This window comes from Mustelus asterias, unplaced genomic scaffold (assembly GCF_964213995.1).
Source record: "Mustelus asterias unplaced genomic scaffold, sMusAst1.hap1.1 HAP1_SCAFFOLD_107, whole genome shotgun sequence".
In the NCBI taxonomy this organism is placed as follows: Eukaryota; Metazoa; Chordata; class Chondrichthyes; order Carcharhiniformes; family Triakidae; genus Mustelus; species Mustelus asterias.
The window spans coordinates 26790-51194 of NW_027590151.1; the positions used below are offsets into that span (position 1 = coordinate 26790).

At 44.8% G+C, this 24405-nt stretch overlaps 1 protein-coding gene across 1 annotated transcript; it reads left to right on the plus strand.

Moving 5' to 3' along the window:
* The first annotated feature begins 1984 nt into the window (after nt 1-1984).
* Nucleotides 1985-20301, plus strand: LOC144484435 (uncharacterized). Its single transcript, XM_078202967.1, is given in 4 exon segments — nt 1985-2054; nt 5041-5846; nt 13607-14490; nt 18094-20301. Coding segments are annotated over 4 exon segments (2778 nt in total). The 3' UTR covers nt 19112-20301.
* The last annotated feature ends 4104 nt before the right edge of the window (nt 20302-24405 follow it).

Sequence of the window (24405 nt, forward strand, 5' to 3'; positions counted from 1 at the left end):
ACTGTGAAAAAGTGTGTGTAACTGGAAAACACAGATCAACGTCCACAACCAACACCCGCCCCGATACAAGTCATTCTTAATTGGTCAATCTCTGCTTCAAGGCTCGTTTCTGGGACAAACGCCTGCAACAAAATAATAGCAAAATACTGTGGTTGCTGAAAATCTGAAATAAAAAGAGCAAATACTGAAAATACTTAACTTGTTAGCTAGTAACTGTGGCAAGAGAACAGAGTTAAAATATCTGAGTGTGCATAATCAATATGGGTATACAATCAGGATCAAGCGTAGGCCATTCAGCCCCTCAATCCTGCTCCACCATTTAATAAGATCATGGCTAATCTGATAGTAACTTCAAATCTTCAATTCCAGGGAATTATGGTGCAGATTTGATGTTTAATATCAGCCAATGAGCAAAAGAGAAATGATCTCTAGTGCAGGAAAAAGAATTCCTGACCATTGGGAGATAAAGATGGTACATCAGAAGCACATAGCTGAGGGATGGGAAAAGGTGAAAGCTTCATTTAGACACAGTTGCAAGAAAATAACAGTAAAATAGCAAACACGGTTAAAATAAATCTACTACTGGAAAAATAGAGAGTTAAACAATGACAGAGGTAATCAGAGAGGGCAGAGGTGAAACAGAGCAATGGATGGATATGGATTCAGATCCAAAGGAAAGGAGTCAGACCAGCCGGAGAGATAGAACAGAGCACAAATAACAGAGCATGGCACTAAAAGCACTGGATTGTAGATGAATGCTCAATAATACTCACTTCTGGAACTATTTGAAAACTTCCTGCTGCAGCTGGAAAGATATCGCAAGCATTGGAATCAGAGAAATCACAGACTTCAAATCTTCCAACTCCCTGTAAAAGGAGATTACAAGAGTCATGTGTCAACTGTGGTTAGAAAATAAGAGATAAACATTTTTCTTGGTTTGCGATTGCTCCCCTTTTAACCCCCTGTAAAAGGGTGCAGGATTATGTAAAATGGGATATGCTTACATTGGAAGTAATTCAGACAAGGTTCACTGAGCTGATTCCAGGCACAATGTTTTTTTTTAAATGAGGAAACATTGGGCAGGGTGTACCTATACTCATTAGATTTTAGATAAATGTTGAAACTGAAGCATATAAGATTCTGTGGGTGCTTGACAGGATAAGTGCTGCAAGGATGTTTCCCCTCAGAGGGAAATGTGGAACTGCAGAGACAGTTTAAAAGTAAGGGTTGAAGACAGAGATGAGGAGAAATCACTTCGCTCAGAGGTCCAGTAGCCCGTGCAATTCTCTCCTTCAGTGAGCAATGGAAGCTGGCTCATTGGGTATACACAGTAAGCGTTTTAACAACACCAGGTTACACTGTGTTTACCCCAGTCCAACGCTGGCATCTCCACATCATTGGGTATATTCAGGGCTGTGTTATGCACCATTTTTACCGACAAGGGAGTGGTGGGTTGGGGAGGTTGGGGCTGGAGGAACATTGAGTGAAGGCAATGATCAGATGAAGCACTGACTGGCAGAGCAGCCTCGATGGGTGGAATGGCCTGACACATGCGCACTGATTCACATTCCCACCTACAGAAGGGCGGCAGTCAGCCCAGGCCCAACACGACCAGCTGCGGCTCCATTTGGTACAAACGGGGGGGACCGGGATGTTCTTTCCCGGGATTTGAACAACATGTTTCCGAAGCCTCTCCAACCGCCACATTCACCGCGCGCCGCTCTTCACCTCCTATTGACCCGGGATCCGAGTTCAAACCGGCTGTCGCCATTACCCGCACTGCGCATGCCCGAAACTCCGCCCCTCATTCCGTCTGATTGGTTGGAGGACCAGCCACTCCCGTTTGGTCCTCCAGGCCCGCCTCTCATTCACTGATTGGTTGGAGGACCAGCCACTCCCGTTTGGTCCTCCAGCCCCGCCCCTCATTCACTCTGATTGGTCCGGAGCTGCCGTCAATCTGTTCCCGGGCCCAGCGAGCTGGAGCATGCGCAGTGCCGATTCCGGATGGGGTCAGTTTGGTTGGAAACTGGCAGCGGGTCAGATTCAGAAACGAGGTGAGCGGGAAACACTGGACCCGGCGGGTAGTGTGGGAGGCTAAAGAAATACAAGGTGTAGGCCCAGAACCGCCAACGAAAAACCATCGGCCTTCCATTTGCCACACTGGAGCCGTCGTTTTTTTTGTTCCGCGGTTGAAGGCTCGGGTTAGCGCCGCCATCTTTATAGGGGGCAACATTCTGCAATGCGCATGCGCCATCTTGATCATGGCCCATGTACTGCAGTGCGCAGGCGCGGCCATTGTGGCTGGACTCTGGGGAGGATTCCCAGTCTCTGACCTGCTCTTGTTTTAAGAAGTCTCACACCTGGTTAAAGTCCAACAGGTTTATTTGGTAGCAAAAGCCACTCGCTTTCGGAGCTCTGCTCCTTCATCAGGTGAGTGCGAGTTCTGTTCACAAACAGGGCACAAAGACACAAACTCAATTTACAAGATAATGGTTGGAATGCGAGTCTTTTCAGGTAATCAAGTCTTAAAGGTACAGACAATGTGAGTGGAGAGAGGGTTAAGCACAAGTTAAAGAGATGTGTATTGTCTCTTGTCGACACAGGCTCTTGTAGGTACAGTATTCATATGTCGTCCAGTTCAGTTTTTGGTCAATGGTAATCCCCAGGATGTTGATAGTGGGGGAATTCATTGATGGTAATGCCATTTAATATCATGGAGATGAGGGTTAGATTCCCTCTTGTTGGGGATGGCATTGGCTGACATTTGTGTGTCGTGAAGGTTACTTGTCACTTATTAACCCAAACCTGAACATTATCCAGGTCTTGCTGCTTTTGGACATGGACTGCTTCAATATCTGGGGAGTCATGAACATTGCTGAACTTTGTATAATCACCAGTGAACATCCCTTCTCCCCCCCGCCCCTTTTCTGAGCTTATGGCGGAGGGAAGTTATTGAAGAAGTCACTGGAGTTGGTTGGACCAAGGACAGGACTCTGAGGAACTCCTGAAGTGATGCCTTGGGCCTGAAATGATTGATCTCCAACAATCACAACCATCTATACTTGTGATCTGGAGATGCCAGCATTGGACTGGGGTGGGCCCAGTAAGAAGTCTCACAACACCAGGTTAAAGTCCAACAGGTTTATTTAGAATCATGAACTTTCGGAGTGCTTCTCCGTCACCTGATGAAAGCTCGTGATTCCAAATAAACCTGTTGGACTGTAACCTGATCTCTATTTGTGTGAGGTGTGACTGAACTAGTGCAGAGGTTTTGCCCTGATTCCCATTAACCTCAATTTAGATAGGATTCCTCGTGTTGACCTCTTTTATCCATGTTTAGATCAAGGCTGTAGTGAGTTTAGGAGCTGAGTGGCTCTGGTGGAACCCAAACTGAGCTTCAGGGAGCAAATTATTATTTTGTAAGTACCATTTGATTGCACTGTCTAGAATCCTTTCCATCACTTTGCTGATGATCAAAATCCTGTAACTCTCTTCCTAACAGCACTGTGTAGCTGCAGCACATGGACTGCAGCAGTTCAAGAAGGCAGCTCACCACTCCTTTCTTGAGGGCAATTAGCAATAAATGTCGGCTTAATCAGCAACGCCCAGATCCCACAGAGGAACTTTTAAAAATTAGGAAAGGTAAAACAATGTTATGGTTTTGTGAGGGGAATTGAATACATAACAAAAAGAACTGATGTGGCTGCACTTGGCCAGGCTGGATTTGTCCTGCTTTCTGTGGACGGCACAAACCTGCGCAATTTTTGACATTATTAGGTAGGTGTCAATACTCCAACAGCACATCAGCAGCTTGCTGGAAAATCATTAAGGAAGTGAAACCTTGTCCATTTTGGAGTTGTCTGACATCACTCTGGGTCTTTGGATTACTCGTCCAGTGACAAAACCACAATGCCACCATCTCCCCATAAGGTTATTGGTCTCTATGGGGAGATAACAATAGAGATATCTCCAGTGTTGTTTTATATACACATTAGATATAATAATCATGTTTCAGTTATAGAATATATTTATTATTTCCATTCTTGTAATCTAGTACTGTAACTATGTTACATCGTTCCAGTTTGTGACAGTACAGATCAGAAGGAATCTGGTTTAAAATTTGAGTCCCTGTCAACTCTCTGCATTCCAATCCACTCAGTCCCATTCCGTCCTCTTTATCCCCTTACTGTGTATGTCATTTTCCTTTGAGTGTCCACCCAATATCATTTTGAAACTTTATCTTCTCTTTAACCATCCTCAGAGACATTCCAGATTTTGACCACTCGCTGTCAAGATAAAATTATTCCTCCCATTCCCCCTTCCCACCTCTCTCTAATTAAGAAATGCAGTATTTATACCACATATTTTTAGTCCAGTTATATGACCACAGAAACTAGAAATGTCTGTGCTGAATGTTAATCCTGTACTGACAGAGACAACTTTTGTAAATTCCTTTTACAGAATATCAGAAGGTGAGGATTTGCAGACAGAATTCTCAAACCAAATGTCAGGTGAAGAATGGCCAGAATTGCTCGATCGTCAGGACCTGAATATCATTGGCCTTTGAATCGAGAAGGAGAATGTTTCTCTGTTCTGTCTGCTTCAGAAAATTTTAAACGTCAGTGTGACTTGAAAAGCACGAAACACACATGCAAATGAGAGCGTTCCAGTGCACTGACTGAGGAAAGAGCTTTGACCAGTTAGATAATCTAAAGAAACATTACAGGAGAGAAAGACCATATCTGTGCTGAAGCTGTGGGCACCTCAGCTGATCAATAAACCTGGAGAAACACAAGGACGCCCGCACCATGGAGAAACCGTGGAAATGCGGGGACTGTGGGAAAGGATTCAGATCCCCATCCGAGCTGGAAATTCATCGACGCAGTCACACCGGAGAGAGACCGTTCACCTGCTCTAAGTGTGGGAAGGGATTCACTAATTCATCTGATCTGCACACACACCAGCGAGTTCACACAGGAGAGAGGCCCTTCACCTGCTCTGTGTGTGGGAAAGGATTCACTCGCTCATCCAACCTGTTAGAACACCAGAAAATTCACACTGGAAACAAGCCATTCACCTGTTCTGTTTGTGGAAAGGGATTCTCGTGGTCCTCCCACCTCCTGGTACACCAGCGAGTTCACACTGGGGAGAGGCCGTTCACCTGCTCTGTGTGTGGGAAGGGATTCACTCGGTCCTGTAAACTGCAGATGCACCAGCGATTTCATGCTAGTGAGAGGCCGTTCACCTGTTCTGAGTGTGGGAAGGGATTCATTTATTCATCTACCCTGCGGACACACCAGCGAGTTCACACTGGGGAGAGGCCATTCACCTGCTCTGAATGTGGGAAGGGATTCACTCGGTCAGCCCACCTACAGACACACCAGCGAATTCACACTGGGGAGAGGCCATTCCCCTGCTCCGATTGTGGGAAGGGATTTACTCGGTTTTCCATCTTGAAAACTCACCAGCGAGTTCACAGTAGGGAGAAGCTATTCACCTGCTGTCAATGTGGAGAGGAATTCTCTCGGTTATCCATCCTGCAGACACACCAGCGAATTCACACAGGTGAGAAACCGTTCACATGTTCTGACTGTGGGAAGAGATTCTTTCATTCATCCGCCCTGCTGAGACATCAGCGAGTTCACACCAAGGAGAGGCCATTCCCCTGTTCCGAGTGTGGGAAAGCATTCACGCAGTTATCCAATCTGCAAACACACCAACAAATTCACACAGGGGAGAGACCGTTCACCTGCTCTGTGTGTGGAAAGGGGTTCACTCGATTATCCCACCTGCGGACACACCAGCGAATCCACACTGGGGAGAGGCCGTTCCCCTGCTCTGAATGTGGGAAGGGATTCACTCGGTTATCCATCCTTAAGACACATCAGCGAGTTCACAAGTGATTGCAGGGGGTGGATTGTGCTGTTATTGCTGCTGTTAATCACAGTAAGAAGTCTCACAACACCAGGTTAAAGTTTGGACTTTAAGCTGGTGTTGTGAGACTTCTCACTGTGCTTACCCCAGTCCAATGCCGGCATCTCCACATCATGTTAATCATAACCAGGACTCAACCATGTTCATTCTGACAGTTGGTGAAATGGGAGGGTTGGAGGGTTTCTTTCTGCTGGAGCCTCCCAACCTTCCTAAAGAGCAGTAACCTGAGCTGGGCTCAGTGTTCTGTTGTGGCCTCACCAGAGCTTTAGAAACTATCAGAATAACCTCCCTGCTTTTGTTACAATTCCTCAATTTCTGAAGCCCAAGATCCCAGATTTTCCAAACAGGAACATCAAACAGTTTTGCTAGAAAATAAAATGCATTTTAACAACATTCTTAAAATGGCAGAAGAAGATTTTGACCAGTGAAGGAACGAGTTGTTGACACAAACAGAAGCTATTTTGACCTTGCTCTCTCCAAAAGAGAATCCAGAATGTTTGAGTCTGGGAAATGAAATTAAAAATGAAGCTGCAGCTACAACAGAGCAAGAAGAAGACATTTCAATGTGGAATTGAGTGGAATATTCTCTCTGGATTTAAACAATGGAGGAACTGCAAACGTGAAAGAAAATAAATTTCAAAATGTGAACTCTGAACAGACTGTTTTCAAAATAGAACTTGAAAATTCACAAATGAACAGCAATGAAGACTCTCCTTTTGCAGGAGAAACTTTGGATTATAATTATTGGAAGAAGAAAAGTTTCAGAAAAGACTGCAAACCGTAATTTCCATCTTCAGTGGACTGAATTCCTGGACATGGAACCCAGCAGTGTGCTGAGTATAAAGAAACTCTTGGGGTGAGGTAAAAAAATGGAACTAGATTTATATCATAAATCTTTATTGAGTGTAGTATTCAATTTGTAGTGTTAGAACATAGAAAGCCACAGCACAAATAGGCCCTTCGGCCCACAAGTTGCGCTGATCATATCCCTACCTCTAGGCCTATCTATAGCCCTCAATCCCATTAAATCCCATGTACTCATCCAGAAGTCTCTTAAAAGACCCCAACGAGTTTGCCTCCACCACCACCGACGTCAGCCGATTCCACTCACCCACCACCCTCTGAGTGAAAAACTTACCCCTGACATCTCCTCTGTACCTACCCCCCAGCACCTTAAACCTGTGTCCTCTCGTAGCAACCATTTCAGCCCTTGGAAATAGCCTCTGAGAGTCTACCCTATCCAGACCTCTCAACATCTTGTAAACCTCTATCAGGTCACCTCTCATCCTTCGTCTCTCCAGGGAGAAGAGACCAAGCTCCCTCAACCTATCCTCATAAGGCATGCCCCCCAATCCAGGCAACATCCTTGTAAATCTCCTCTGCACCCTTTCAATGGCTTCAACATCTTTCCTGTAATGAGGTGACCAGAAGTGCGCGCAGTACTCCAAGTGGGGTCTAACCAGGGTCCTATAAAGCTGCAGCATTATCTCCCGACTCCTAAACTCAATCCCTCGATTAATGAAGGCTAGTACGCCGTACGCCTTCTTGACCGCATCCTCCACCTGCGAGGCCGATTTAAGAGTCCTATGGACCCGGACCCCAAGGTCCTTCTGATCCTCTACACTGCTAAGAATGGTACCCTTCATATTATACTGCTGCTTCATCCCATTGGATCTGCCAAAATGGATCACTACACACTTATCCGGGTTGAAGTCCATCTGCCACTTCTCCGCCCAGTCTTGCATTCTATCTATGTCTCGCTGCAACTTCTGACATCCCTCCAAACTATCCACAACACCACCTACCTTGGTGTCGTCAGCAAACTTACCAACCCATCCCTCCACTTCCTCATCCAGGTCATTTATGAAAATGACAAACAGCAAGGGTCCCAGAACAGATCCCTGGGGCACTCCACTGGTCACTGACCTCCATGCAGAGGTCTTTTTAAATTTTATTTAAACATACGGTAAAGTTTGTTTTTGTTTAACAATGTGGAATCTTGTGATGTAATTCTTTCAGTTAATCACTGGGTGTTCGAATTTCTCTGCAAACGTTAACAGTCCTGACCAGGATCGCAAACATTCACACAAAGTGTTTCAAAACAAATCAAAGAAAAAGATGGTTTTTCTTCTTCAGTCCAAACGTTACACATGAAGAAACCCTCTTCTGGTATCTCCAATAATTTGTTGCTTCGAGCAATTCTTTTCATGGAACAATCAGATAATTGATGACTGAAAATGGAACTAATTGTATCCCTTTAAAGCAGGAGGGCGATCGCCCGGCACAGAGGGGAATTAGGGATTTCTCCCATAGACCAATTGACAGGGATTCTACCCTCCAACCACCTGAAGTGAATTCTTTACATGAATCATCCGTGCCAGTGCAGTTATCAACTTGCAGTTTGGCTGATCAGAAAATGCTTTGTTGCTGATTTTCCTTGTGTTAGGAAGTGACAGTGCCAAGGCCAGATCTTGTTTCCTCCTTGATCGGGATGTAACCCGTGTCCACATCGCCACTTCATTCTTCCACTGGTTGTATGGTTCAGACTCCGAGAGCATCAGCAGGTAATCAGACCCTGACAATTCCCACTGCCTTTCAGTCATTTCTCACAAAAGCTGCTGGGATTGGAAGCTTCCGTCTGAAATAGACTTTCTTTTAGTTTCCAATCTTCACCATTAGACAAGCATTTTCTGTTACCATGTTATAATCCTGACAGCCTTGGGGCGGAGTCAATCTTTATTTGGTTTAGATTTGTTCACAGAATCAAACATTACAGGTTCAACTCTGACTCCAGGTTATATTAGTGAGTCCCACTTTTTACCTGCTCATTATAACTATCTAATCAGTGCCCTCCATCTGAATAAACTTCACCTCTATTGATATAATTAACAGCCACAGTCAGAGCATCCAAAAGATCACTAATGGGTGTGTCTGCCACGGTGTCTCAGCAGCTTGGGTGAACAAGTGAATCCTTTCCCACACACTGAGCAGGTGAATGGTCTCAGTTTGGAAACTGGGGGAAAATAAAATTTCAGGCAGAAGCTTCCAATCTGGTAGGTTTTATGAGAAATCGCTGAGAGTGAGTGGGAATTATCAGGGTCTCTCCCCAGTGTGAATTCCCTGATGTTTCAGTAGGTCAGATGATGTTCTAAACCTCTTTGCACAGTGAGAGCGCCTGAACGGGGTCTCCTCAGTGTGAATGCGCTGGTCGACCCTCAGGTCGGCTCAGGTTTTAAAGCAGCTCCCACAGTCAGAGCATTGAACAGGTTTCTTATTGGGGGAGGTGCCTCAGTATTCCAGCAGACTGGATGATTGACTGAGTCACTTCCCACACACACATCAGATGAATGGCCTTTCCCCAGTGTGTAATCGTTTGTGTCTCAGCAGACTAGATAATTGAGTGAATCCCTTCCCACACTCGGAGCAGATGAATGGCCTCGGCCCAGTGTGAATGCGTTGGTTTGTCAGCAGGAGGGATGAGTGAGTGAATCCCTTCCACGCTCTGAGCAGGGGAACAGTCCCTCACCCGTGTGAAATCGCTGGTGGTTCTGCAGGGTAGATGACTGAGCGAATCCCTTTCCACACGCACAACAGGTGAATGGTCTCTCCCCATTGTGAACCCGCTGGTGTGTCAGCAGGGCAGACGAATCGCTGAATTTCTTCCCACACTCAGAGCAGGTGAATGGCCTCTCCCTGATGTGAAGTCGCTGGTGATTCCTCAGGGTGGATGAATCACGAAATCCCCTTCCAAACTCAGAGCAGGTGAACAGTGTCTCCACAGTGTGGCTGCATCGAAGGGTTTCCAGCTTCGAGGGACAATTGAATCCCTTCCCACAGTCCCTACATTTCCATGGTCTGAGTGACTTTGTACATCTCCAGGTTCAGATGAAGATTTGACCCCACAGATAACACATACATGGTCTCTCTCCTCACTGTGAATCCTTCAATCTTTTCCAGGCTGTGTAACTGGTTAAAGCTCTTTCCACAGTCAGTTCACTGGAATACTCTCACTCGAGTGTCTGTGTCTCAGTGATTTTCCAGTCACACTGATGTTTAAACAGTTTGAAGGAACAGACAAACATTTTCCATTCTAGTTTCAAATGCCGATGGTATTCAGATCCTGAATAATTGGGTGACTCTGTCAGATCCTAACGTCATGTTTGTTGAGATTTGTGTCTGTAAATTCTCCCCTTCTAATAGCCTGTGAAAGAAATTCACAAAAATCATTGCTGTCAGTACAGGATAAAAACTCAGAACAGACAATTCTAGTTTCTGTGGAACATTCTTTCCTCTCATTCTTGAAAATTTGTAAATCTCCATCTCAAACACTCTCCCTCCATTCTCACTTTGCTAGACCTGAAATAGACATTGTCCTGAGGATGCTGATTCATCCTAATCGACAGATCTGTGCTGACTGTTCCATGTACAGGACACATATTCCTGAAATCTTCACACAGGCTTGTGTCTAAGCATATCAAAAATTTGCATATTTAGTGAAGTAAAAATGTAAGCAATATTCAGAACTCTATTACATGATTAGAGATACAGATGGGTGCGGAAGAACTTGAGTTGGGGAGCAAGCAATCATGTTCTGGAACTCACTGACGATGAGAGTGGTGGAAGTGGAGACGACCAGTGATTTCAAAATAAAATTGGTCGGGCACTTGAAGGAATTAAACGTACTGGGGAACAGGGATATCGAGGAAAAATGGCACTGAGTGGATTCCCCGACAGAGACTTGGCACGGAGTCAAGTTGCTGAATTAATTTATCTTGTGCTCTGATGACTCTTTGACTGGAAAATATACAGAGTAGTTACAATACTATTCTGGAATTAAACAACATCAACTGTAATACAAATCCATAAATAATATACCTAATATGCACCATATAGTAAGTAGTCTCACAACACGAGGTTAAAGTCCAACAGGTTTATTTGGAATCACAAGCTTTCAGAGCGCTGCCCCTTCATCAGGTGAGAAGGAGCAGCGCTCTGAAAGCTCGTGATTCCAAATAAACCTGTTGGACTTTAACCAGGTGTTGTGAGACTTCTTACTGTGCCCACCCCAGTCCAACACCGGCATCTCCACATCATATGCACCATATAACAACACCAGACATATCAATGTTGTTACGATCCTCATGGTCACCTTATAATAAACAAATTCCCACAAATCACAATAGAATAATCTGAAAGACAATGTTTCATTTTTTTAAAAATGTTACTTTAAAAATTAATCTAAAATTAACATCACTTATTTCATGCATTAAGAAACAGTATTTGAATAGACAAGATAAATTACACTTTAAAAAGCTCAGACAATAAAAACAGGTTCCACAAAATCACAAACATTTCCCCCTCAGTATATTTGGCTCTAATTCCAGTTCCAGAGAATTTCTCTGTCTCTGTATTTCCCAGGGGGAGAAAGAAAGTGTTTTCCTCACAGATGTTGTCCAGAGGATGAAGTTTGAGTCTGTGGTGAAGTTTGAGTCTGTGTGTGAAGTTTGAGTCTGTGTGTGAAGTTTGAGTCTGTGGTGAAGTTTGAGTCTGTGTGTGAAGTTGGAGTCTGTGGTGAAGTTTGAGTCTGTGTGTGAAGTTGGAGTCTGTGTGTGAAGTTTGAGTCTGTGTGTGAAGTTTGAGTCTGTGTGTGAAGTTTGAGTCTGTGGTGAAGTTTGAGTCTGTGGTGAAGTTTGAGTCTGTGTGTGAAGTTTGAGTCTGTGGTGAAGTTGGAGTCTGTGGTGAAGTTGGAGTCTGTGTGTGAAGTTTGAGTCTGTGGTGAAGTTTGAGTCTGTGTGTGAAGTTTGAGTCTGTGGTGAAGTTTGAGTCTGTGGTGAAGCTACAAACAGAAGCTGTTCTGTTTCAAATGAAACTGCGGGACTTGGAAGAAAATGATGGGAAGAGATTTTGCAAAGTCCCCTCCCCCACTCCCTCAGCTGGCAGACCAGCGCGCAGGCGCGGAGAGCGCTGCTGAGCCGAGCTGTCCGGAGCAGGCGCAGTGCGGCTGCCGCCAGCGGCCGCTCTCGATCTCTTTTTGGAGCAGCGGCCGGAGAGAGAGGGGGGAGGGGGAGATCACCGAGCGGCTTCTCGCTCTGGCCGGAGCCGCCAGCCGGTTGCCGGGAAACCTTGGCTCGAGGAGATGGCAGGGGGCGGGGGAATCAATGAGAGGGGGCGGGGCTCCCATGTCTGCGCGCCCGGGCCTGCGCACTGGAAATCCAGGACGTCACATCGGTACAGGCTTATTCCTCTTGCCTAATTCAGGCTAGGTTCCATTGTGACGTCACAACGCGGAAGTTGGCCAACGAGGTTCAGAGTGAAACTCCCGCTTCTGGACAACATCTGGGAGGAAATCAATGTTTCCCCCTTTCCATTTCTTTTCTCATTCTGGGAGAAATTGGGGACTTGCAGCAACTGAAAGGAGAGGAAGTGAATCCAGGGAGCTGCAGACTCTGAAAACGTTATAGACGAACATCGGAATTAGGAGCAGGACTAGGCCCAGGTATCTTTTTCTTTCTCTCTCAAAGACATTGACATCCTTTAGCTCCCTCACTTTGACACGTTTATATATCTGGCTAATAGGATGGGCTCTTACCCAATGTTCATAATTCAAGGGGGAGTTTTCTCAGGAGAGGGCTAACATTTTAATGAACAGTAAATTTGTATGGGAGAGAGATATGTTTAATGTAGTTACATGGTATATACTATGTTATTTACGATTCCCTATTTCTTGTCTTAAAATATATAGCAGTATATCAACATTATCTATTTTCAGTGATGGAAACATTACAACATAGAATAGGCAACTCAGATCCATGCCAACTCTCTGTGCAGCAATTCAGTCAGTCCCATTCCCCCTCTGTATCCCCATTCCCCTGTGTTTCACATCACAATGAAATGGATGAGAGTTCCAAAGGAGCTGAGACTGGAGTGGAGTTCATCAATGGCACTGAGGTGGAAATAGGCGGTCTTGATGTGGCTGGAAGCTCAACTTGGGGTGAAATATTTTACCATGGTTGTAAACAGTTTGCTTCAGCCTCAGACAGTTGCCAGGAAGAGGGAGAGAGTTGCTGGCGAGGGAGTGGAGTTTGTAGTGGGGACTGAAGACAATGGGTTCAGTCTTCCCAGTGTTTATATGAAAGAAATTTCTGTTCTTTTAGTACTGGATGTCAGATAAGTCAGGATGGTGTGTGAGTTGGAGAGGAACTTGAATGTGATGGTGTTCCCATCTATTTGCTACCCTGGTCCTTCTAGGTGGGTGGAGGTTGAGGGTTTGGGAAACTTTCTGTCAAAGTTCCAATTGAGTTGTCAATGTACAAAATCCCTCTCCTTCACCCTGACCTCTCCTACTTCTCTCTGTCTTCTCTCTGTGTCCAGAGTCTTGTGTCCAGACCGTGTGGCAGATTTCCTGCCCTGAAGGATATCAGTGAACCCGCTGGGTTTTTATGACAATCCAGCAGTTTTCATGATTACTTTTTCCGAGTGCCAGCCCCACAAATGACCAGATTCATTCAGCTCAATTTCACAACCTGACTTTGTGTTTTTGTGGGTTCTCTCTCACTTCCTTTTTTCTGTTTTAAATCAATTTCACAGGGCTTTAGAAGAGGAGGATTTGCAGTTGGGAAACTGAAACCAAATATTATATCAAAACCTGATGGAGTTAGCCAATTTGTTGTAACCTGAATATCATTGTGTTTTGAACATGGAAGGAAATAGCACCATTCACAGTGAAGAGAAACTGTACACGTGTTCTGTGTGTGGACAAGACTTCAACCAATCATCCAGCCTTTCGGAACATAATTGCAGTCACAACAGTGAGAAGCTGTGGAAATGTGGGGACTGTGGGAAGGGATTCGATTACCCTTCCCAGCTGGAGATTCATCGGCGCAGTCACAGTGGGGAGAGACCATTCACCTGCTCCCAGTGTGGGAGGGGATTCACTCAGTCAAACAGCTTACATATACACCAGAGAACTCACACTGACGAGAGACCATTCAACTGCTCCCAGTGTGGGAAAGGATTCACTGCCTCATCCCATCTGCTGAAACATCGGCAAATCCACACTGGGGAAAGGCCGTTCACCTGCTCTGTGTGTGGGAAGGGATTCACTCAGTCTTCCAACCTCGCATTACACCAGAGAATTCACACTGGGGAGAGGCCATTCACTTGCTCCCAGTGTGGGAAGAGATTTGCTCAGTCAGCCACCCTCTTCACACACCAGCGGATTCACACTGATGAGAGACCTTTTAAATGTCCAGACTGTGGGAAATGCTTTAAAAATTCTGTAAATCTGCACTACCATCAACGTGTTCACACTGATGAGAAACCATTCAGGTGCTCTCACTGTGGGACTGGGTTCAAGCAATCATCTCAACTCACTGTACACCAGCGCACTCACACTGGGGAGAGACCATTCACCTGCTCCCAGTGTGGGAATGGATTTGCTCACTCATCCACTCTGCTGACACACCAGCGAATTCACACTGGGGAGAAGCCGTTCACTTGTTCCAAGTGTGGAAAGGGATTCAGTCAATCCTCCAATCTGCTGAGACACCAGCGAGTTCACAAGTAACTGCTGTGATTGGATTTTGCTGTTTTCGTGTTCAGACTGAATCATGTACCTTTGGGTCTGTTTCTGCTGAATTGAAAAGTGACTCCAGCTCTGTTATAGGTGTTGATATAATTGGTCTTAGAAGGGGAGGATTTGGGGTCAGGAAACTTGCACAAAACATCAGATCAGGATTGGATGGAATTGCACAATGTATCGTAACCTGAACAGCAGAGAATTTTGAACATGGAAGGAAATAGCACCATTTTAATGATCTAAAAGTCATGAGATTTGAGGAAGATTCCAGTCGATTGCAAAATAGCAAATGTAACTCCTTTATTCAAAAAAAGGAGGGAGGCAAAAAGGAAACTAAAGGCCAATTAATCTAAAACCTGATGTCGGGAAAATATTAAAGCTTTATTAAAGATATCATGAGAATGAGAAAAATTCAGACAACCAGAGAGAGTCAGCACGGTTTGAGAAAGGGAAATCATATTCAACCTATTTATTGGAGTTCTTTGAAGGAGTCACATATACTTTGGATAAAGGGGGTCGGTTCGCTCAGTTGGCCGGGTGGCTGGTTTGTGATGCACAGCGACACCAACAGCACAGTTTCAATTCTCGTGCCAACCAAGGTTATTCATGAAGGTGCCGTCTCCTCAATCTTGCCACTCACCTGAGGTGTGGTGATCCAAGATGATGAAAGGTGTGGATAAAGCAGACGTGGAACGGATGCTTCCTTTTCTGGGGCATTCTAAGACGAGAGGTCATAGCCTTAGGATAAGGGGCAGCAAAGTTAAAACAGAGTTGAGGAGAAACTGCTTCTCCCAAAGGGTTGTGAATCTGTGGAATTCGCTGTCCCAAAGGGTGGTGGATGCTGGGACAGTGAGTAAATTTGAGGAGGAGTTGGACAGATTTTTAATTGGTAATGGGTTGAAGGGTTATGGGGAGAAGGCAGGAAAATGGGGATGAGGAGGTTATCAGCCATGATCGAATGGCGGAACAGACTCAAATGGTCTAATTCTGCTCCTATATCTTATGAATTTATGATCCTCAGGTTAAGTGACCACCAGTCAGCTCTCCCTCTCAAGGGGACATCTGGGAGATGGTGACTTTATATATTGGATAATAGGGCAGCAAAGGTGAATGTACTGTACTTAGATTTCCAAAATGCATTTGATAAGCTGCCACATCAAAGCTTAATGTGAAAAATAGAATCTCTCAGTGTGGGGGTAATATGGCATGGAAAGAAGATTAGCGAGCTAACGGGAAACAGTTGGCACACATGGATCTTTATCTGGTTGACAGGATGTGACGAGTGATGTGCCAAAGCGATCAGAACTGGGACCTCTACTTTTAACAATTTATATAAATGACTTGGATGCAAGCATGGTCGCTAAATTTGCTGAGGACACAAAGGTAGAAAAGTAAGTGTGAAGAGGATGTAAGGAGGCCACAAAGGGATGTAGATAAGTTCAGCTAGTGGGCAAAGATTTGGCAAATGGAGTATAACGTGGGCAAATGTGGAATTATCAATTTTGGCAGAAATTCCTGCCAAATTTAAAAAACACATTAAATATTGAGAGATTGCAGAGCTCTGAGATTCAGAGGTGTCCTAATACATGAATCACAAAAGGCTGGAATGCAGTTACAGCAAGTAATGAGGAAAGTTAATAGAATGTCATTGTTTATTGTGAGGAAATTGGTTACAAAAGGAGTGAGTTTATGTTTCAGTCATACAGGACACTGGTGAGACCACATCTGGAGTGTTGTTAAAGTATGGAACTCCTTATTTAAGGAAAATGTAAATGCATTGGAAGCAGTTCAGAGAATGTCTACCAGACTAATACCAGAAATTGGCAGGTTGTCTTATGAGGAAAGATTGGAGAATCTGGGCTTGTTCACTGGAGTTTAGAAGAGTAAGAGGGGCCTTGATTGAAGCCTTTTAAGTTTCTGAGGGTTATTGACTGGGTTGATGTGGAAAGGATGTTTTTTTTCTTGCAGGAGAATTTTGAACAAGGAGACACTGTTTAAAAATGTGTTTAAGACAGAGGTGGGGAGAAGTGTTTTCTTTCAGAGGATCATGGATCTTTGGAACTCTCTTTCTCAAAAGGCAGAGGAAGCAGAATCTTGGAATATTTTGAAGAAGAGCAAGATGGTCTCCTGATTAACAAGGAGATGGAAGATTATTGGTGAGAGTAGTGGGCAGGAGTGTGGGGTTGAGTTCACAATCAGATCAGCCATGATCTTATTGAATGGTGGAACAGCTCGAGGGGCCGAGTGGCCTCCTTCTGTTCCTAATTATTATGTTCGAATGGGTCTGTTTCCATTGCTGTTAATAAACAACAGTCCACTTATAGATGTTAATATTGTGGATAATAGTCAAATAAATTGACTTAGTGTTAAACACACGGCCTTTTTAATATCTTCAACACAGGTTCGTCCAATGATGTGCGGGTTAGGTTGATTGGCCGTGGTAAAATTGACCTTAGTGTCAGTGGTAATAGCAGGGTCATTAAATGGGGTTACGGGAATAGGGCCTGGGTGGGATTGTGCTTGGTGCAGACTGGATGGGCTGAATGGCCTCCTTCTGCACTGTAGGGATTCTATGATTCTAGTCTTGTAATAGAACATTGTAACTATGTTAATATATTTCCAGGCATCGTTATTCCAATAGAGAAGGAGTCCATGTCAACTCCTTATAGAGCAATCCAGTCAGACCCATTGCCCCTCCATCTACCCATTCTCCTGCAAGATTATTTCCTTCAAGTGCGCATCCAGTTTCATTTTGAAATCTTTAATTGCTTTCACTGCCACCAGATCCATGGGCACCCAGTTCCAGATCATGATCACTTGCTGCACCCACCACATCTCCAACCAAGTAATGAGTGCTGCATATTACACACATTTGAACAGGAAGTGATGAGCATGGATTGGTTAACCAACATGAATTGGCACCTTTAGGAGAATTGGGAGGGTGTATAGTGGGATATAGCAGGGTAAGAATAGTGGGAAAAAGTAAAGAATTTTCTCTAAAAACTGGAATTGTCTTTTCTGAATTTCTAAGTTGCACTGACAGTGATGAATTTTGGAAATTCGTTTTACAGGATATCAGAAGAGGATTTCCAGACAGAACATAGAACATAGAACAGTACAGCACAGAACAGGCCCTTTGGCCCACGATGTTGTGCCGAGCTTTATCTGAAGAATCTCAGAAATCTCAAAACAAACACTCATGGTGATCTGACAGATTAACTCCATTCATCGGGACCTGGACAACATCAGCCTTTGGAATCTACAAAGAGAAATATTTGTCTGTTCTTCTGCTTCAAGAGATTTCAACCATAAATGTGATTGGAAAAGCATGGACGCACATAGATCGGAGTGAGAGCGTTCCAGTGAACTGACTGTGGAAAAAAACTCCAACACAGCTTGAAAAGACAGCACCAGTCACATTGGGGTGAGACCGTTCGGGTGTTTTGTTGTGGATGAGGCTTCAGCTGACTGTCAAACTGGGAGAGACACATGGACACCAGCACCATGGAGAAGCCGTGGAAATGTGGAGACTGTGGTAAAGGATTCAATTTCTCACACCAACTGGAAACTCATCGATGTAATCACACTGGGGAGAGGCCATTCACTTGTTTGGAGTGTGGGAAGGGATTTGCTCATTCATCCTCCCTGCAGACACACAAATGAGTTCACACAGGGGAGTGGCCATTCACCTGCCCCGAGTGCGGGAAAGGATTCACAAGTTCATCCCACCTGCAGACACACAAGCGAGTTCACAGCGGGGAGAAGCCATTCACCTGCTCCGATTGTGGGAAGGGATTCAGTGAATCATCCAACTTGCTGATGCACCAGCGAGGTCACACCGGGGAGAAATGGTTCACGTGTTCAGAGTGTGGGAAGGGATTCACTCAGTTATCCCACCTGCAGACACACGAGCGAGTTCACACCGGGGAGAGGCCATTCATCTGCCCTGAGTGTGGGAAAGGATTCAGTAATTCATCCAACCTGCAGAGGCACCAGCGAATTCACACCAGGGAGAGACCGTTCAGCTGCTCCGAGTGTGGGAAGGGATTCACTGATTCATCCTATCTGCTGATACATCAGCGAGTTCACACTGGGGAGAGGCCGTTCATCTGCCCTGAGTGTGGGAAAGGATTCAGTAATTCATCCAACCTGCAGAGGCACCAGCGAATTCACACCAGGGAGAGACCGTTCAGCTGCTCCGAGTGTGGGAAGGGATTCACTGATTCATCCTATCTGCTGATACATCAGCGAGTTCACACTGGGGAGAGGCCGTTCACCTGCTCCGAGTGTGGGAAGCGTTTCCCTTATGCATCAAATCTGCAGAAACATCGACGATTGCACACTGGGGAGAGACCATTCACCTGCCCAAATTGTGGGAAAACATTCACTCAGTCATCCCACCTGCAGACACACCAGCGAGTTCACACCGGAGAGAGACCATTCACCTGCTCTCAGTGTGAGAAAGAATTCAGTAATTCATCCAACCTGCGGGCACACCAGCGAGTTCACACTGGGGAGAGACTGTTTACCTGCTCTGACTGTGGGAAAGGACTCACTCAGTCATCAAAGCTGCTGAGACACCGGCGAGTTCACAAGTGATGACAGGGGTTGGATTCTGCTGTTCTTGCTGCTGTTAATCACACCCAGGACTGAACCATGTTCATTCTGACAGTTGGTGAAGTGGGAGGGTCGGAGGGTTTCTTTCTGCTGGACTGGACAGTCTCACAACTTTACCTCCAGTGGGCTGATGCTCTTTGAGCGAGGGCACATTTCCACTGAAATGATCCACAAAAGCTGATGAAGGACATTTATTTTATCCTGGATAGTAAATAGTGTTTTTCCTCCCACTACAGGTAGATCTAAAATAAATACATTTGTCTCTGTTCCAGTGAGTCTACAGCACAGGGCCAGGCCAGTCGGCTCAATTGGTCTGTGTCAGTATTTATGCTCCACATGAGCCTCCACCCACCCCCCTCCATCTCCCCCCATCAGCATATCCTTCTATTCCTCTCTCCCTCATGTATGTATCCAGCTTCCCCTTCAATGTATCCATGCTGTTCACCTCAACCACTCGCTGTGGTGGTGAGTTCCACATTCTCACCACTCGCTGGGTAAAGAGGTTTCTCACTGAAATCACCATTGGATTATTGAACCCCTTCATAATCTTAAAGATTTCCATCAGGTCACCCTTCAGTCTTCTCTTTTCTAGAGAAAAGCCGCCCATCATTCAAAATGTGTCAAATTTAGACTCAACCTTTAACAATGATTTTGATGCAGGGACTGAGTGTAATATATACAATATTGTGGAGAACAAGAAAAAATTGCATTTCTATAGCACCTCTCACAACCACCGGGTGTCAGATGAACATGTGAATCAGGAGCCTGTTCTGCCATTCAACATAATCATGGCTGATCTAATTGAAACCTCAACTCCACATTCCCACCTCCCCCTGATAACCTTTCACCACCTTGTTTATCTGGAATCTATCGAACTCTGCCTTTGTCCTGAAGCCTTATACAGTGAATGAAGTTCTGTGAATTGTAGTGACTGTGCTAATGGAGGAAACTGCAGGCCTGGGTAATCAAATTTAGTTTTAAAATTCAATCATTTTCATACCATGTTCATTGCTATAAGTAACAAGGTCAAGGAAACCATTTTAAACTCAAAACATGTGGCTTCTAACAGTCTGTTCACCTTCTGTCAGTTGTCTTTATTCGCTACAAATTGATTTTATATTAAAACCCAGTCATGAAACAGATTCAGTAATGAACCTTGATTAAGATATCGTTCGTGACTCAGTGTAATAGACAATTACATCATAAAGGCTAGATCTTTATTTTAAAATATTAACACTGAATCACCTGAAATGTTTCCAGAAACCGCAGAGCCGGCAGAAATTGTTTAAAGGAAGAAATTATTCTCTAATTTTGATAAGCTACAGGATATCATATTCTTCCAAAGTCCAGCTGAAGAATAAGGTTCAGTCTGGTCAGGATTAGTAAGGAAGAAAGCTGTTGTCTTTCTACAAACTGTCTTTTTGAACTAGTCTATCTTGTAGTAGCCAAGTATATTAATTAAAGATTACTGTATTAATTAGCTAGCGGTCAGCAATAGATGATTGGAGAAGTCGTGAGATTTAATTGAGTTACAATTAATAAATCAATCAAGAATCAGTCACTGTTTTTAAATTTATCTATTAGTGTCACATGTCGGCTTATCGTAAAAGCTGAGTTTTATTTGCTGTAAAAATTATAATCTGAATTGCTGTGTATGTAAAGAATGTGCAATGATGATAAATGTACTTTCAAGAGAGACCTTCAAGCTCTGATTCGTCTCAAAATTTCAAATTGTCTGAACAGCTGATTGTGTAGAATCAGATAAAGGGTTAGTATGAAACTGTGCAATTGTATTCCTGTCTAAGATAATGAGAGAAGGTGGTGTCAGTAATTGGGGATCCGGTTAAATTAATCTGGTAACCAAATTGACCAAGTGTCATGTCACAATCAGCCCAACTCTGATGTCAGGTAATGGTCACTTTGGGGATAAAAGGGGCAGATGGGGTACTTGGGTTGGCATCTCATCCTAAAGGCAGCAGCTCTAATAATGCAGCACTCCCTCAGTGCTGGCATTTTGAATGTTGGGCTCAGGTCAATGGACTGGGATTGGAAAGAACAATCTTCAGATTCAGAATGAAGATTTGATTTATTATCGTCACATGTATTAACATACAGTGAAAAGTATTGTTTCTTGCACGCTATACAAAGCATACCGTTTATAGAGAAGGAAACGAGAGAGTGCAGAATGTAGTGTTACAGTCATAGCTAGGATGTGGAGAAAGATTAACTTAATGCAGGGTAAGTCCATTCAAAAGTCTGATGGCAGCAGGGAAGAAGCTGTTCTTGAGTCAGTTGGTATGTGTCCTCAGACTTTTGTATCTTTTTCCCAACAGAAGAAGGTGGAAGAGCAAATGTCCAGGTTGTGTGGGGTCCTTAATTATGCTGGTTGCTTTTCCAAGGCAGCGGGAAGTGTAGACAGAGTCAATGGATGGGAGGCTGGATTGTGTGATGGACTGGGCTTTGTTCATGACCCTTGGTAGTTTCTTGTGGAAGAGTGTGATCCACTGTGCCGTGGCTGATACAATAGACAATACAAAGTTAGAAAGGGAAAGGTATTCTTCACCTCCAGTGCTTCAATGTAAAAATAACAACCTCATACAAAAACAGGTATTGAATGCACAAATGTTGAAGAGTTTGTTGAAAGCTACAAGTTTCAGGTTCCCACTTGAGCCTGGGGCACCTTTCTGTCTCTATTGCTTGTGTCAATGCCAGCCAGGCAACGGAGCTAAGAGCTGAATTTAGCTGAGAATAATGGGGCTTGTGCCCCAGTTGGGAAACTGCCCTGGGCGTCGCACTAATAGAGAGACAGGAAGGTGCTGGAGGACTGACTGGGAAATGGGCCTCCAGCCAATCGGGGCAGGAGACGGGGCGATTGGGGCAGATGGTGACGGAACCCCTGGGGTTCAGTCCATGTGCCCAAAGTGTGGAGTCACAGTAACAGGTGCAGAGGAGCTGGAGAGAAACCATTTGGGCCCAGAGCATTGTGAACATCCTTTTAATCTATAGAATTGGGATTCGGGGTGTCCATTAACCCTTTATTCTCTTTTCCTAAACTCTGAAATGATTCCCAGTGATAACCCTTATTGGTGACAGTGGTTAGATTTTATTCAGTATCAATAAGAGCTGACACAGTCTGATGTCTGAGCAGTCGTATCAAAGTGCAGCAGCATTACTATTACACTCTGGGTAGAAGCAGCATCTCCATGTAAATACTCCCTGGTTGCCTCCCACAGTGCAAAGATGTACAGGTTAGGCAGATTGACCAATGCTAAATTGCCCCGTAAATGTCCCAGGATGTTATGGTTAGGGGGATTAGTGGGGTAAATGCGTGGGGTTATGGGGCTAGGGCGGGGAGGGGTGTGTCTGGGGAAGATGCTCTGACAGAGAGTCGGTGCAGACTCGATGGGCCAAATGGCCTCCTTTTGCATAGTAGGGATTCTATGATTACCATAATTACCACAATCAGTTCCAGACAGGAAACTTAAACCTGCTGTTTCACTCTCAGTCAGGAACAGATCCCAGTTTTACACCAATCTCTGATTTGACAGTATGTTTCCAGCATTCAGTGTTGTTCTTACTGACTCTAAACACAGTTGTAAAGGAGCCTCTGTTCCGTGCCGAGGAGCTCTGAACCATGGAAGAGAACAGCTGGGACACATTTCTTACACACCTCAGGTTTAACCCACACATTTAGTCCTCAATGTGATCAACAGCAGCAATAACAGAGAACTCCAACCTCTGCACTCACTTGTGAATTTGCTGGTGTGTCAGCAGGTTAGAAGATTGAGTGAATCCCTTCCCACACATGGAGCAGGTGAATGGTCTCTCCACAGTGTGAGTGCGCTGGTGTTTCAATAGATGAGATGAACAAGTAAATCTTTTCTCACACTCGGAGCAGGTGAATGGCCTCTCTCCGCTGTGAACTCGCCGGTGTGTCAGCAGTGCGGCTGATCGAGTGAATCCTTTCTCACACTCGGAGCAGGTGAACAGCCTCTCTCCAGTGTGAGTGCGTCGATGTCTCAGCAGATTATCACTGTTTTTAAAGCTCTCCTCACAGTCAGGACATTTAAAAGCTCTTGCATCAGAGTGAGTGCGCTGGTGTCTCAACAGGTTGGATGAATTAATGAACCCCTTCCCACCCATGGAGCAGGTGAACGGCCTCTCCCCAGTGTGAGTGCGCTGGTGTACAGTGAAGTCAGATGATTTCCTGAACCCAGTCCCGCAGTGAGAGCACCTGAATGGCCTCTGGTCAGTGTGAACACGTTGATGGGACATCAGGTCCCCAGAACTTTTATAGCCCTTCCCGCAGTCTGGGCATTTAAAAGGTAAGAAGTTTAACAACACCAGGTTAAAGTCCAACAGGTTTATTTGGTAGCAAAAGCCACACAAGCTTTCGAGGCTCTGAGCCCCTTCTTCAGGGCTCAGAGCCTCGAAAGCTTGTGTGGCTTTTGCTACCAAATAAACCTGTTGGACTTTAACCTGGTGTTGTTAAACTTCTTACTGTGTTTACCCCAGTCCAACGCCGGCATCTCCACATCATTTAAAAGGTCTCAGGTCAGTGTGAACTCGCTGGTGTTGCAGCAGGTTGGATGACTCTCTGAATCCCTTGCCACACATGGAGCAGGTGAATGGCCTCTCCCCAGTGTGAGTGCGCTGATGGATTTCCAGCTGGGACAGCCATTTGAATCCCTTCCCACAATCCTCACATTTCCACGGTTTCTCCATGGTGCCGATGTGCCTCTCCAGGTTGATGATCAGTTGAAAGCTCATCCACACACAGACAACACGTGTACAGTTTCTCCCCAATGTGAATGGTGTGATGTTTTTTTCAGGCTGTGTAACTGGTTAAAGGTCTTTCCAGTCAGTTCACTGGAACACCTTCACTCGGGTGTGTGTGTCTCGGTGCTTTCCCAATCACACTGATGTTTGAAATCTTTTCCCACAGACAGAACAGAAATCCTTTCTCCTTCCACATTCATATCCCGATTCCTCAAATAGCTCCGTCAGATCTTGACGTGATGTTAGGTTTGAGTTTCCTCTCCTTCCAATATCCTGGAAAAGGAGTTTACAAATGTCATCACGGTAAATCCAGGATAGAAATTCAGAACAGACAATTCCATTTTCTGTGGAACATTTTTGTTCCCCATCCCACACAATCTCCCTGTGCAGAATCCGGTGAAGTGTCTTTCCTTCACTCCCAGTTTTCCCTCCCCCATTTCTCTGGCTGTGTTCAGATCTCCAGCTGCTGTTTGCAGAATAAGAATAAAATCAATCAT